The sequence below is a fragment of the Lissotriton helveticus genome, chromosome 1_1 (genome assembly GCF_964261635.1).
Source record: "Lissotriton helveticus chromosome 1_1, aLisHel1.1, whole genome shotgun sequence".
NCBI classification, from domain to species: domain Eukaryota; kingdom Metazoa; phylum Chordata; class Amphibia; order Caudata; family Salamandridae; genus Lissotriton; species Lissotriton helveticus.
Window position 1 is genome coordinate 279,913,935 of NC_136057.1, and position 16,797 is coordinate 279,930,731.

The 16,797-nt window shown below is 45.1% G+C and overlaps 1 protein-coding gene across 1 annotated transcript in view; it reads left to right on the forward strand.

Moving 5' to 3' along the window:
• Nucleotides 1-16,797, forward strand: part of LOC144769367 (uncharacterized) — a 235,124-nt gene that overhangs the window by 198,353 nt on the left and 19,974 nt on the right. The window contains exons 13-15 of the mRNA XM_078653424.1: nucleotides 9,062-9,156; nucleotides 10,049-10,177; nucleotides 16,478-16,592. Coding sequence (XP_078509550.1) covers nucleotides 9,062-9,156; nucleotides 10,049-10,177; nucleotides 16,478-16,592 — 339 coding nt within the window. The remainder of the gene's footprint in view (nucleotides 1-9,061; nucleotides 9,157-10,048; nucleotides 10,178-16,477; nucleotides 16,593-16,797) is intronic.

Here is a 16,797-nt window from a genome sequence, read left to right on the forward strand (position 1 = left end):
TCAGCCACAGGTGCACAGAACAGGGTATAGACTGTCCTGTAGTGCATCCTTATGGCGATGCACATGGCTCATTTCCTGACCTTTCAACCTGTAGATTTTGGTCTAACCCTTGTCATGGCACTTTCAGCAAAACTAGTTCTGGGTGTGAGTGGATGGAGCCAATAGAGGAAGTGGGTGGGGTCAGTGGAGTGAGTGGGTGGAGCCACGGGTGTGTGGGTTTGGTCTCCTTAAAAAATGTGAGCACCTGCACTTAATATTTTACAAATTAAGCACTGGACCCACATGACTGACCCTAACGACTGCCTCCCTCTTAGGATTACCCAATGACCAGTCAGGGGTGAGAGACTTATAAGCCTGTCCTGTAGGCCAGAATCCAGCCACAACCTTGGGCTTGAGAGACACTACCGGGTCAAAAAGAATACGCCATGTACATATCATAGCGCTTGAGTGGGTAGGAAATTGGTATCCCTCACAGGGCGAGGAAGAGGGTGAAAAGGTGGATTGAGCAGGGTGATGACTAGATTTTGAGAAGAAAAAACCGGGCCAGGCCAGACATAGAAGTAGGATTAAAGGCTGCCAGTGATCACATTATATCTGTCCTGGTCTTTGTGTAGCCTTATGTGTGTGTATGTGTACATACACACACACATATTTCTACAGTGCTAATGATCTGTATATAACAACTCATCCTGCAAAGCAGAAATGAAAGGCATGTTCTCCTTTTGACAAGCACCTCTTAGGTCTGAAAATAACATACATAATGTATCTTTTTCTTTCAAGCAGAGCAAGAGGAGGCCAGATGTAAACGTAGCCTTGTAATATGTGTGTGTGTGTGTATGTGTGTATATATATATATATATATATATATATATATATATGCATATATTATCATTTCTCCAACCGCGTGACACTGAAAACACCCAAGCTTGCGGATCAGGGCTCATGTGCGGGTGCCGCAGTAAAATATCTCCAAAGAGGACACGCACTCATACATCAGAGAGCGTGGAAGTGAGCCACTCCACCTGATAGTCAGGCAACAAATATTTTCTAACATTGGACAGTCCATCACATGTTTCAACCTCATAACGAGTCCTGGTCACATGACAATCATAGTGGACAGCTGATTTTTAAAAGTAAGGTACATAAAAAGTGAGAAAAGGCTGGTGTGTGTGTCTGTGTGTGTGTGTATAGATATATTTGTATGTGTGCATAAATATATGTATATATTATCACATCTCCAACCGCATGGTTGTTATCCTTTGGAATTAAAATAATTCACGAACGCTAAATTGGTGGTCCCTGCTCCATTCTTTACGTTCAAACAGCCTGGTGCAGAAAGAGTGCTTTGTGTGTGTGTGAATAGATATATTTGTGTGTGTATGTGCGCATATATATATGTATATATTATCACTTCTCCAACCGCGTGACACTGAAGCACACATTTACAAGGCTATCTTTACCTAACCTCAGTAATTGGCGGAACCTTCCCCATTGAGCACCCATGACCTCCCCCCACTCTGCCTCCTCGCTCCTGGACACATGCATCTGACCTCCTCCTGTGCTGCCTGACACACAAAGATAAATGACGTGAGTTCTCTCACTCTTAAGAGGCGCCCAGCCAGGGCTTTAAGTGGGATGGAAACACTAGGGGGGGGGGGGTCTCTACAATTGGCATGACAAACCTGCTAAAGGGCTGTGTCTAACCAAATAGGGGCGTGGCCTAAATCATTGGACCTAGTTACCTAAAAAGGGTAAACCCAAACGAAGTCTCTGGAACCTGTGTGCAGAACAGTACATAGGAACAGTGGTCCCAGAAAACAATTTAGCAACACACAAAATACATGAATCAGAAGAAATGTCATGGAAAACACGAAAAATACTTGTTGTACACAGTGATATTTAATCACACTTGGCATAGATCACTTTTTACCATCATTTCAACACTGATACATATAAAGTGCCCATAGGAGGGAAAGGGAAGAAGGGAGAGGTGAAAGTGATTGTGATTAAAGTGAGGGTAAGAAAGCGAATAAAAGATCAAGTGTAAATCACAAAAGATCGTTACTTAAAAGACATATGGATCATATCTGAAGCCCATTGTTCACATTGTATCCAAACAGTAAGTAGCCATGGTTTTAAACAATAACACAGTGCTGAATCGCTGTTGGGCAGGCTGGCTAACAAAATAGATGTCGACGTTTCGACCCCTAGAAAATTGTAGGCTGTTATGTCCCTTCAGCCGGGGTCTTCCTCAGGACAGAAGTGGGAGGAAAAGGAGGGGGGGTTACCATGGAAAGCCCTTCGCTGAGGGTTGAAAGAGTTAAATGGTCGCCTAAGCTCCTAAAGGACGAAAGTGAGGGCCATCCTATGCTGCTGTGTTACTATATATTATACATTACATTGAGGAATAAGGAGCAAGTCCTATAGGATGGCCGTCGCCAGTGCTGGGTTTGGAAAAACTTTGCTGAGGGAACCTAAAAATTGGGGGTCGAGGTGTTGCAAAAAGGGTAAGGAATTAGGAGAGAGACTCATAAAAAGCAGTCTGACAGACAACTTATACATTTATTTTTGTAAAACTCAGCCACAAAGAAATTGGCAACAAGGGGAAACATAACAGTAAACCTGCTATGGTTTAATTGGTTGCAAAGGCCATTAGGGCCGTTTCTACCATTAGGCAAGCCTAGGCGTCTTTCTAGGGCGGCAAAAGGGGGAGGGCGGCAAAAAACGTGAGTTTGGCCCTTGACTCCAGAGGCTCTGAGGTCACAGAGACATTTCTGATTTCCGTTCACGGGTGAGACGCCCCCACACTGCTCCTATGAGACACTTGGTGATTTATCACCTAGAGGAAGAGATGGGCATGAATGGGGGCACTGGGTCAGGGGAGGGGGGGCGGAGCGGCCTGTCACCGCATGCTTCTTTCCTGGGCCCAGAGGGGCCAAGCTGTTCCCTGAAAGCTGGGCGCTGCCCAGGCCTCTCTTACAGCTGGTACAAGGCCGGCACAGCGCTTCGGCCTGTGTGCGCTGCTGTCCAACAGCTATAAAATATTGGTGCCTGAAAGGGCCTGTGCATGGAGACTGGGCGCAGGAGGAGGAGGATGATGTTCATTGGCCAAAGGGGTATTCAAATCTGCCGTATTGGACCATCTGACATTTAATAAAAGACCGGGAGGCTAGCTTCCTTTTCCTGCACTCCTAAGTCCTAACATGCAGTTCAAGCACAGAGTAGGCTGCACACTTTGTCATTGTCGTGATATTGATGTAATATTTGCAGTGGATGCTTAATCTAGGCAATCATCTCATAATTGTGCCAACCCCCCCCCCCCCCAACTCCACCCCCAATCCCCCTGCTCCCTCTCCACCGCTTCACTCTTCACTCCACTCACTCTTCGCCTCTGAGGGCACTAATGCCATCTAATCATCAGTCCACTCACTCCTTCGCAAATCGAGATAACCCAGCACCACAGACATCTTCCACCTGCTGGTTTAATCTCCTCAGCCTCACAGCACCGCTCGAGCCAGCAAGATATATCTCACTTATTAACTGACATCCTCTTCGTGCACTCATCCTAACCTGCTGTCAGTCCCATCATTCTCTCACTGCCCCCAGCCCCCCCCCCCCACACAGGTCCAGAGTCAAATTCACATAATCCGTCAAGGATTATTCTGGCTTTTCTTTAAATTTCAAATCCTTCACCATTACTACCCTCCTCGTTAGCATATTTTCTTCTCTTCTGCCGAGTCTTCAGTTCTCCCCTTTTGACTCACACAACCTTTGTCAGCCTCCCTCGTTTCCCTACAATCTCTGATCCTCCTGAGATGCGAACACTACATAGCAGCAATGCAGAGTTTCCCTCTATCATCCACTCCACCAAAGCCTTACCTTAAGACACAGATAGTCGTCCCCACCCTACTTAATAAATCAAGCATTGGCAAAGCCAATGGGTGTGGCTTGCATTTTGAAACCTGACTGATGTATTTTTAAAATGCCTATAGTAGTGCAAAACAAAGAAAAAACGATTGCTTTTCTTATACAATGCATTAGGAGAAAAATAATGTAATATGACATGATTCAGAGATGTGAAATAGTCCCTTATGCATTGCCAAGCAAACATGACATAGGAGTGGAAAGGATACAGCCAATAGCATGAGTTGAGAGAAAGACTTCTCTGACTGAAGCTTACTGTATGGGTAATTTAAAGAATGACTATAAATGGTTGTAAAGTCAGCTGTGTCGACAAGCCAGAACTAAACAAGGAACCCCTGGTCATTATTTTATTGTCGCAAACCTATTTCCCCCAAAGTTAGTGGTCGGATTTTAAAAGTCTGATCCTATCTCTCATCGAATAACATTTTTCGCCCGCTAGTTGCATTTGCCATGAATGTATGCTACAGAAGGGGTGCTCGTTCATACCTCCCGCCCCCTCACCACAGGCCACCATGGCCATCTGTGCCTATGTCCTGCCTCCTTGGCCTGTGCTCTGGGTTTCACCCCTTACCTTTCCTGGGTGTCGCTAACTGTTACCCCATCAGTTCGCCTCTTACTTATTTACCTGTTTCTTTTTGTTTTCCTACTGCCCACCTATTCCACACACACAGACCCCCACAGTGCCCTCAGCAGAACTTCCAGCCCTCATACACACATCCTTAGTTATCAGATACCACAAAACATGCTTAAAATGGCATGTTTTATCAACACTCCAGACAAGAATGTTTGTTTACCTTTGTCACATTACGAAGCAGAAATGCTTACTTTGATCGCCGAGGAAACCTTTGCACATTCTTGCAGAAGTAATATTGTGCCCTTCGTTCTTTAACTCTCTTTAGTAATAGAATTTCAGTTCTCTACAGGTATCCTACAACATTAAAACCAGAGTTACCTCCAACATTAATACATGATGTAATTACATTCTTTATCATCTGTAAAATGCCACCAATCTTTTCGAGTCAATGAACTTTCACTGTAACCTTTTATGTAGGAGCCTCATGTATGTTTCAGACAGAGACAGGTTTTGCTTCCTACTGTTGTTGTTTCAGATAGGGTAGGGTTGTCAAAAAGCACAGTGCCCGTCGCGTGGAGTGCGCTCTGTGTGATCTGGGCCCAGTCGGTGGGCCGAGGAGGAGGGAGGAAGATGGGCGAGTGAAAGCACGCCAGTGGGATGTGGCTTCGGATGTTGTAGGTACACACACTCTTTGCCACCTAAGCTGACGACTGCAAAAAGAACAGAAGATGGACCTAATGCTGAGCCAATCAAACATTGCCCCAATCAGTCACGGATCTGGGTTAAATCCATTGTTTTTTTGCATGCCACGCCAGTCCACTTTAGACACAGCCACATGCAAATCAGTCTTGACCCTGTGCCTCATGGGACCAGTCCAGCCTGAACTGTCTGGCCAGTTCCTCCCTGGACCAGAAACTAGCATCCTGGGACCTGTTTCAGGGCATCACCCCTCATTAGCCAGGATAGCTTGAATCTGGTGGCGTAGCGAGCATGCGACCCATGTCTGGGCATACCCTTCCCACTTAGGTTGACAACTGCAAAAAGAACATGATGGATGGCATGCTGGACAATACAAACATTCACCCCCAGTCACAGATCAGGATTCAAGCTAGCCTGGCTGATGAGGGGTGAAACCCCGAAACCGGTCCCAGGGTTCATGTTTCTGGTCCAGGGAGGACCTGGCCTGGCAATTCGGGCTGGACTGTTCCGAACAGGGGCAAGACAGATTTGCACATGGGTGGGTCTAAACTGGGGTGGCACAGTGAGCCAAGGAACGTCAAATTTAACCCAGATCTCTTGACTGGGGTGAATGTTTTAATTTATTCAGCATTCTGTCCATCATCTCGGCAGTAGGGCCTTGAAGGTAGGGACAGGTTCCTTGGAGAACAAGCAATCTCAAAACCGTAACAGGGCTTAGGCCGCACTGAGAGTTCAAATCTCAGCCCATGAGAGGCAGAAACACGGTACATTTGGAGACTCTCCTTAACACCCAGCCTGTGTTCTCAGACCTCCCATCACCTAGTGGTTCTGGCCTTCTTGGAGCTCGCTGCCTCAAGCAGCCCCCTGCCCTTTGGACCATCCAGTGCCCTGGGCAGTCTCTCGCAGCTACCACCAGCCATCTCACTGACCCCTCCCTCTAGCTGGTGCGCCCCCCAGTCCTCCCAGAGCCTATGTCTCCTTGCAGCCCGTCCTCTTAGTTCCCGTCCTCAAGCAGTCCTGGTCTTCTTGAAACCCTTTTTGTCTGTACAGCTCCTGTCCTGGCCGTTAAAGGTCCCACACTCTAGCGGCTCCAGTCGTATCAGAACTCCCTACCCCCTGGCAGCCCGGGCCTTTCCTAGAACCCTCTGCATTCTTAGCTCCTGTCCCAGAGCTTCCGGTCCCTCAGACCTCTCATCCACTAGCAGCCTTGGCACCTTCAATTCTCGCCTAGGGTGGCAAAACACCTAGAAACGGCCCTGAAGGCCATTCATGTAGTGATCTCACTATTCTGCGTTGTCATCTCTTTCGTTAATGCTTTGCTCCCACTCAATCATGCAGTGCTAAAATCACTCTTACACAGTGCCGGGTGTCTCTATCCTATAATGTTGTCTGTTTTTCATACAGTGCTTTCATTCCCTCACCTTCACTGGACTAGGAACAGAGTTAAAATAAAGTCAGGCTGTAACTTGTAAACTTCGCTCACTAAAGGATAGGCCCTCCCCAAGGAAGCGCTCGGCATGTTACTTCCCCTCCTTCTCTCTCTTTACTCTCGCCGTCTCCTCTTTTATCTCTCCAACCTCTTTCCTCACTCAGCCTATCTCTCGCTCACATAAATACACCCCACATAAAACCAGTCTATACTGCATAGCAACAATTCCCATAAACACACACCACATCATGCCACATAATTCCAATCAACATAATTTCACTGAGTGCAACAGTGTTCCACACAAATCAACTCCATACATTTCCATTCCACACCACATAATTCAACAACAAACCACATAATACAAATCAACAAGACAATCACATCACTCACTACATCATTCCTCATCATACCAAAACATTCAACAGCATGTAACATAATTAAACTCCACCACATACCACTCCACAACACAAAATACCATAGCACATAGTTACTCTCCATAACCTACAATCCGCTTCCACATAATCCAATGCACAAAATACCACATAATTACTATTCACATAATTCCACTCAGTACCACATACATTCACTCAACAACACATAAGCAAAAAATATTTACATTTACAACATCAATAGCTCTAACTCTCTTTTTCTAAATAATCCACTAACACAAAAAATAAATAAAAAATAAGTAAAAAACATTATCATTTACAACGCCATTAGCTCTAACTTACACAAATGCGAGACCGATTGCATTGCAAATGCTTGTTTGAGTCTGGGGGGTGCTTCTTCTGCCACCAAAAGCTTTTTTTTTACCAAATGGGACCAAAAGGTGAATTTTAGAACACAAATTTGAAAATCTGCTGGTTGACCTGCCATAGGTTTTCGAGTAAACGCTGAGGAGAAACTCGTGAAATATTCTGCTTCGGTGTTCAGAGTATTACACCACAGTATTTGCCGGCTTCAGCAATGCATTTATGTCCCGTTATGAAAACTATACGCTGCCCCAGAGGGCTGCTACCAGGCAGTATGGCCTGAGAATGCCTCCCCCTATCCAGTCCTGCCGGTAGCCCATTGTCCTCCAGCCTTTCTTGGCCTTCCCTGTCCCATGATGCAAATCCAGCATTGCTGATGAGTAATTTAGGGTGAAGCTTCAGCCATATTGTGTCTGGCAGCGAAGGTGGTAACTTGGCAGGATGTGTGGCCCCTATCGGCTGCCAGAATGAGTCACATTTGTGCAGGATTCGTGAGGACCACTATTTGATGATACTGACACATTTGAAATATTGCTATTAATTCTGAAATACTCCAGTAAAAACGTGAAAACCAAGAAAAGAATAGAAATATGGGAGGCCCAATAAAGGAAGAAAAGTGGAAGGTACCACGAGGAACCTATCAAACGTAGCTGTCCGTACATTTGCCCAGGGTTTGCCACAGTGTCATCATCTGTACCCTCACCACAAGAGACCCAAAATGCAAGCAAACACCATATTAGTGAGGGGGTGGTGGCTTTCAAGCAGTGCTGGTTTTATTGATTTGCACTGTGCCCCCTACTGACACTATCTCTAAACGTGTGCTGTACAGCCACAAGGTAACTACCCTGAATTTACTAAAACTGTGTAAGTAGCCTCACACACTGCTTTATTCAGAACTACACCCTTAACAGATAAAACCCCTGAGCTGAACTACAGCTCAGGCATTGACACTCTACGTATTCATGCACAGCATGAGACACGCATAAAAAAGCTTGTGTGGTTTGTGCAGAACCAGGGATCCAAATCCTGCATTGCATCTTATAGTAATCACCAACTTTGATGATCACTACATATATGTGCAGAGCGTCACATGCCGGGTGTACCTTTGTTTGTCATTACCTAAGCTGAGGGTGTGCAGGTGAGCTGCTCAGACTTGGAGGTTAATTTGTTCCCCAAAAGATTCCTGGGTAGTGCCTTGGTAAATGATTCTTGGGCCAGTAAACTTATAAATTCATGTTCTGTCCCTTTAACCTCTGGGTACTTTTCTGCTCTCCCTGCTGGTCATCATATCCAATAAGTGCACAGGGGCCTGCACAGCTCTGTGGAGTATCTCTCCTTTAGCATACATGATGTCCTGCTGAAGGCCTTCGGTACACTTTTTTGTGCTCCAACATATGTCCCTTCTGTAAGAGGTCAGATCCTCCTCTGAGGCTGTACCTAATCAGTGCAGAACCTGTCCTAGTGTACTTTAACCCCCATAAGGCCTCAGGAGTAGTATCTAAATTTCACACCCCCAGGGATGTGTTGCCAATGACAATAATTTCATCTGAGTCCTTTAAAAGAAAATCATGTTTTGCCACCATGAATGTTATGTTTGTGCAGTCTGAGCTCTGCTAGAAGAAACAGTCAACCACAAAATGCATTGGCATCTCCAAACTGACTCTGACATTTCTGCCTTTCCAGATGCTCTGAGCCGGCTTGGAACAGACCCTCTCTTTATCTCCGCTGTGGGCAGCGATAGGCTCTCGGAGTCGGTCCTACGCTACTGTAGTCATATGGTATGTCACTTCCTGCCGTCTTTGGGATCGGTCACTTCAATGAACTCTAGGTACACTCTCCTCTCTTGTTCTCTCACTACCCCTCTAAACTAAACTCCTCTGAAAACTACTTCGTGCCTATTTCCTACATTCCTCTGCTCTCCACTCTTCTCTGCCTCACCCTTACTTCTTCTACAGATCTAGTTTCCTCTTCATCCTCTGTGGGAGATGGATGAGGAGCTCTAGGGGGGCGTGGAGGTGTGGGGAGCTGTGGGAGGATCCTGTACTGAGATTCTGTGGATAGGGAATATCTAAAGAGATGTCAGAAAACATATTTTAGGATGTGAAGCAGCTTTATAGGACTTGGGAGTTTTGCTGAAGATGCTTAAGTAAGGATAAACGACAGAGGCAGGATCAGCGGAATGAAAATTTGATAGGACATGGAGGGACTCCTCATAAAGGGTGGCGAGGGAAGGGGCATCCGAGGGCACAGCAGCCTTGGGAAGGGGTTTAATATGCGTTGTCGTTTTCTCAGTTGTTCATACTTTTTTTTAATATATAATAGGATTTATATAGATGGGACCGGGCATATGTGGGTAAAAGTATAAATAGTCAGAAGCCTCTAGAAGGTTGCCATTGGCATCAGCAAACAATTTTCAGAAATGTTCACACATTTCCAAGAGAGGAGACTATCATAAGTATATAAAGGATGAGGAAAGAAAAAGCCAGTTGGCTCTGTGAGCTTGCGGCATGGCAGACGGACTGTAAACATAGGATGCCGGTTATATGAAAGGTGCTTTGATGGTCACTGGACCCGTGACTAGGAAACAACTAGGGATTTGGCTGATGAAGCGAGGGATGCTTGGAGAAGCATAAGATGGGTCCAGGGATCTGACTCTTCTTTCCATTGTAGGATCAGCGGGGCATCAGTCGGCTCGAGGGGCACAGCACGGCCACCTACTGCGCCTTCATCAGTGACCGCGGAGAGCTGAGTCTGGGGCTAGGAGACTTCGACATACACCAGCAAATCACAGAGCGCCAGGTGAGTCTCTGCCCCTTCCATCAGCATTCAGAGAGGAGAGTCAGATGTGAGGTTGGAAGAATGTATGGATGTATTTGGAGGCAAGTGTGCAGAGAAGGACTTGGAGCTATAGCAGGATGAAGGCAGCAGCTGCAGCATCTGACACTTCTCTTGTCACCACAACCCCATCAGCATCCCTTAGCTCAGGACCATTCTTGTTCTCAATATTACTGCTCACCGCTAAAGTATTCTTGACCCAAAACCCTGTCTAGTCCTTAAACCTTTAGTCAACATTGCTCAAGAGGCTACGAGTCTGATTTAGAGTTTGGAGGAGGGGGGGCTCTGTCACAAACATGACAGATACCCCATCCGCCTTACTACAAGTTCCTTACGTTCTAATGCATTTATAATAAGATGGGCAGAATATCCTGTATAGATTAACACGTAAGTCAAATCAGGCCATTGACACGTCAGTCAAATCAGGCCCTATGCCTGTACCCTTGTCCTAGAGAATTTCTGCCCCCTAATAATGTTAGTGTTCTTTAGTTTCTTCTCCTCTTTTTCCTTCTACCGTTCATCTTCATTTTTCTTTTCCTTACTACCTTCATTCCGTGTCTCCTTTCCTTTTTACTTCTTTTCTCCAATAATTCCTTCCTTCTGCCTGTCTTGCTTCATTTATTTCTACCCTTGCCTCTCTTCCCTCTTACCGTCTTGTTTACTTGTCTACACCTTTCTTCCTTCTTTTTTATTATTTTTTTCTAGATTCTTTCTTTTTTTTGTTCTATTTTCTTCCTCTCTTTCTTCCTAAAAACCCTACCTTCTTTCTCTTGCTCTTTCCTTATTACCACCACGCTTCTATTCCTTCTTTCCTAAGGCCCTCCCTCCTTTCGATCGCCCTTTCCTTTATCTAAGTCTTTCCTCCCTTCAGCTGCCATTCTTTCTCCCTCTTTGACCTCCTTTCACACTTCCCACCTTCCCTTTTCTCCTGCCTTCTTTCTTTCCCTTTTTGCTTTCCTGCCTCCTCTTTTTTCATGCCTACCTTCCTCTTGCATATTTTGTTCTTCTCCACTCCTCCTTTCATTTTTATTCCTGTCTGACTCCCTTCCTTCCCTTCTTCCTCCGTTTTTTCATTATTTCCTCACTTCTTGCCTCCTTTTTCACCAGCCTGTCTCCCTACCCTCGTCATCCCATTACTTCCTTTCTCCCTCCTTCTCTTCACACCTCTCTTCCTTTCTCCTATTTGGTGTCTCACATCTTCCTTCTTAGCACTCTTTCCCCTCACTCCATTTCCTTCTTCCTGCCTTTCCTCCTTTCTTCCCTTCTTCCTCTCGTTTTCCTCCCATCCTTGCTACGATTCCACATCCACTGTTTTTCACTTATAGACACCTCAGCTCTTGCATCTGGTGAACGTGAATCCCCGTGATGGGTTTAATAAGCTGATGGACTCTTTCCACTCCTTTCCTAATCACCTGTTGACAAACAGGGTTGTATGACGTGATGGGGAAAGAGTGGCAGGTGCCTAATCGGTGCATCCCACAGGCATAGTGGAGGGCTGAGGTCACCCTACTCCTTCGACTTCAAAGTGAACGGGAACAAAGGCACTCCTGATCAGTTAATCCTTAAAGATGTTCACATCACAACCAAACAAAATAACGCTTGTGAAAGACAGGCGGAAACTCTGGGGATGGAAAATGTGAGTGGGGATATTTCCTTCGTGGAGATCCAGGAGAGACGCGAGGTTGGGAGCGCAGCCTGCACGTGGTGGAGGTATCCGCAGGGTTGGTCATGAGCAATGACAGATGAACCCTACAGATAGAGCCTATTATCTCTGGAAAAGTTGGTCAGAAATTAACATTGCTCATCCTAGATTTCAACTACAATGAGCACCCTGAAGGAGGAAGCTAGCACCATGGGTAAGTGACAGAAGCAGGATTTGATTCACACCAGTCACTAGGGGCCAATGCCAGGACATTTGGGGATATCTATATATGTCATGGCATATCCTATACTTCATCCTCTTGTGTTGGCCCAAAGAGAAGACAATGGTTTTATTGTACATCCTATCTGGTGGATCTGTCTTAACTGTTCAAAATCCCCCAAACTTTCAAGTAGGGTAAATTGAATTCAATGAATTGTCTCAAAGGCAAGGGAGTTTAAGTTGGGAATCGTGTTTTTAGCCTACGCGCTGTGTGGGTTTAGCATGGGATGGACCAGACTAAGGCTGATATCCCACCACCCCAGTTCACAAAGGCTTCTGGAAACCTTAGTCCAGCACAAACGAGTGATGACACCTGTGGCGCTCTGATTCAGCCACGGCATGCATGCGTGATTCAGCACGGACAGCGTCACCAAGTATAACCAAGTATAACCAAGAGAAGTACAAATTGCTCTGTTGTCCATAATGTTACTCGCTGTCAACAAATCACTGAATACAAGTCCATGAGTACTCGCTGATATTAGGAGGACCCCTGGTTCCGAAGCAGGAGCTATACCGAGAAGGGAAACCATTATACATTTAATTATAGAATTGTATTCTGTCGGATGACCCTGAATGATGCTGGACAGTAAGTAAAATGTATTGTTTTTGATTAATTAAAACATTCCAGAAAATACATTCTAGTGAAATGTTTTGATTAAATGACTTTTTAATCAATGCACTGTTAAAAAAAAGTTTTTAACTATCGCTAGTTAAAAGTACAAAATGTTCAAAGTCTGTTTGCTGGGAGCCTATGAAGAGTTATACGTTAGTTGTGGTAGCAAGCATGCTGGACAGATTTTATACTAAGGCATTCTTTACAAAGAAAGAAATGTCACAACAAAGTCTATATGGCAGTGAACGCTCCTAAACGAATCAAGATTGTTAAGAAAGCCACGTGGGACTTCCCCTCAGAGTCCTTATATAGAGCAGTGTGTCTCTTTATCATTAATATTAGGTTTTTATTTAAGTATTACATTGCCCAAGCAAGAAACGTAACCCAAAGCCTCAGAAGCTTTACACTCAACTGAAAAGTAAATACCTAAAATAACAAAAGCGAAAACATTATTCAAAAACAACACAACACCGTCCATATCCTCTTCTTTCAAAATGTTTTGGGGAAACTAAGCATAATGTCTAAGTGCTGCTGTTAAACCTGCCATATGCCTGGACAGACCGGTGTCTGTCTACCGCCAGGAAGGGGTACAAGGAGTCTGCTCATTGGGGTCTGCGATCTCCCTAAGTCAAAGTTCTTCGGTACCCACCCATGCAATGGATACCTTGACTCATTGGGTAAAGATCAACGGGCTGCTGCCATTTCCGCTGCCATCTCTCATCCATATTGTAAGATCTGTACCTTGTCTTTCATGAGCCATTTTTGTGGTCTCCAGATCATTCCCCTCACATTTCTCTATCAAGATCTCTTGCCCATTCTTACTTGCTGTAAAGGTGTTTGATAATATTTTGTTTCCACCTGTAGAGCCCACATTCTGCCATTTGTTTGACCTCCGAGTACTGTCTGCAGCCTGGTGACTCTTCAGATGGTTCAACGTTACAATGGCCGGCTCAAGTCTTGTTCGACTTAAGGCGATCTGTTACATGTGTTGTGTTCTGGTCATAGTGTACGATAAGCGGCCATGTCTTATCCATGGAAATGTTTGATCTTGGTGTTTACAGGTTCATGTCGGATGACCTTTCTAATTGTGCAAGCACCTTCTAGGTTGATAGTCATTCCCATGGAGGATGGAGGGGTTTCTTGTATTCCTTGGTGGCAAATGCCTTTGAGTACAGGGACATATGTTGTATATGTGAGCTGTGTTGGGTGTATTTCTATGAGTTATGTCTACTATGTTCTGTTGGAATTAAGTGTGTGGCATATGATGTTGTGAGTCTGATGAATGTTGTGAGTCTGATGATGCCGATGTCTGTGCGTTGTTGGATGTATGCGAGGTGTTCTGCCTAATGTCATATGTTAGAAGTTTGCGTGTGTTGCTTCTTAGTGGTTCACACCTTTGTGAGCGAAGCAGTATCCAACTATAGGCTGATATGGGCTGTATTGGATGCATGATGTTGTAGATCCGATTAAGTGCATAATGTTTATAGAAGGGGCGTCCAACACGCATTCACTGCGGTGTCTAGCTTTTTGGTGGTGTGCATCAAGTCCTTTGGTTCGGTAAGGTGCTTAGGTTTGCACACTCTGGTGCCCGCTCTGAAGTGCTGTGGATCAGGCTGCTTGGTACTATTAGAGGTTGTTTTTGGTTTGCAGCCCTTGGTGCTTGCTTTGAAGTGGTGTGGATCAGATACATTGGTGTGATTTGGTTTGCACCCACTGTGTCATTCTTCAGGTGGTGTTGATCAGGTTGCTTGGTTCTGTCACTGAGATTTGTGATCCCTTATGGCATGCTTAAAAGAGAAGTGGTGTGGATCAGGCTACTTAGTACTATTAGAGGCTGTAGTTGTGTGTGTGCCTTTGGTGCTTGCTTTGAAGTAGTGTGAAATAGATACCTTGGAGTGGTTTGGTTGGCAACTACCGTGTCATTCGTTGAGGTGGTGTTGGTCATGTTGCTTGGTTCTGTCACTGAGGTCTGTTATCCCTTGTGGCATGCTTGGAAGTGAAGCGGTGTGGATCAGGTTCCGTGGTACTGTATGAGCGTTAGCACTGGGCTCCCAGAACCACCGGTCTCTTCTGCGATGAAACATTCAATCATTCAAAGTTTGTAGCCAACCACCCTGAGAACAGACACCTGCAATTCAAAAGTGGTAGCGCTTGTCACCTGAAACATCTTTTTACTTGTTCAGATGTGTTGGGCTAGCACTTCACCTGTGGTCTGCTCAGCAGGCACCCTTGGCTGGCAACAGTTTTGGCCAAGGTGACTCAATATATTGTATAAAAGCCTCACTCCAGTGGACTGGTACCGACAACTTGTGGATTTGGTATTTGATGGTGGCAATGGGAAAGAGAACCACAAGCCAGGTGGTTGGGCAGGTGTAGTGGAGTCACCCATATATTCTGTGATTGGCTGTCCGTTGATGAGGTGTAAAAACTGTTTTACATAGTTATAATCTGAATAGCTGACTGCATTCTGCTCCCTTGCCTAATTATAACAACATATATGGACAACAAGGTTCACCAATAGCTACCTGTAATGTGTCTTGGTGTGTGCACTCTTCCCAGTTACTTAAAACCTGATTTGCTGGATTTAGTGTTTCTGCTATCTAACTATAATGTGATTGGCTGGCACCATGATCTTAAATTCTTCACTTTAAATGTGTTTTAACAGGTAGTACTATGATAAACTACCTACTTCCAATGTGATTGGCTGGCTACAGTTAACATTTGCATCTAGCCTTACATGATTTGCTAGTAGTAGACATTACCAGCAAATCGCACAGTTTAGAGGTAAGTGCCTGCTCAATCACATTAGGTAACCATATTAGATAATAATATTGGGTGACATGCTGGTGGCAGTAGTTTGTGACATACTAGTTTTATCTGGCTGCAGTAGGCACTCATACGTACGTCGCCTGCACTAAGATGGGTGCCTTTGAGATATGTTTCGCGTGATTTGTTGGCCATCGTCTACTCCTACTATTACTGGGTAGCTGCATCCAGGGTTGTGAAATTGACCGGCCGTAATTGCTTTTTTGCGTCGTGCCTTGTTCATTTGCTAGCTGCGTTGGCCTCTAAGACCCACAATTTCAGTAACTGGCTGCTTCAAATTGGTTGTTATGTGCTCTATTTTTGTTTCACTTCAGTGGGTTCTAATAATGTGATCTTCATTGGTTGGTGGGTTAAGAGCAGGCCCACTGGAATTATGCGGCAGGAAAGGGCCAAATTCTGCAGCAGTGTTCAGGAAATTATGTGGCAAGAAAAGCCAAATTATGCGGCATAAGGCAGCACATTTTGTTTTAGTAGTACATGTACATCCTTATTTTGTCATTTCTACACTCATTAACACTGCCTGGGCAATGGTTACACCTCATTAGTACCAGTGTAACACCTAAATATAGCAATAAGCAACAGAAAGGTGACCAGTCCAGCTTTGCAAAGGGCCTTCCACTGAGCGGCAAAACACATTGCTGCATTATTAGTAACTTTTGATCTGTTTGAGCTAGAAACTATTTTTTTTGTTAAAATCTGCAGATTATGTGGCAGACGATGGATTATGTGGCATACACAAAATGTCTCTAACTATGCGAAAATCGCACAATTGCGTAATTCCAGTGGACCTGGTTGAGGTATCTGCTCTTCAAATGTCCGGGTAATGGCAGATTGGCCCAGGCCCTGTCTGTGTGATTGACCAGTCTCGCCTTGCTTGACGTTGCCATTTTGTGTCTTTCTGTAGCTGTCGGGGTTCAAGGAGCAGATCCGCTCTGCAGCCATGCTGTGCATTGATGGCAACGTGCCAGTGAGCGCCATACAGTATGCATGTGGCATCGCCAAGCAGTGCCGTGTGCCAGGTGAGTACACCTTCTGGAGGGCAGCTCCTGCCTGTCGAGATACCGGGGAGGCCTAACATTGGAAGCCAAAGAATCTAGAAACTGCTGGAGCTGCAGGCAGGCCAGGACACCTCTCCAGTTTCTTACTGCTCGTGTTTTACTAAAATGCACCCTCTTCCTGATCTTTTGTTTTCGCGCCTTTATTTCAAGTGCCATTTTCAGGGTG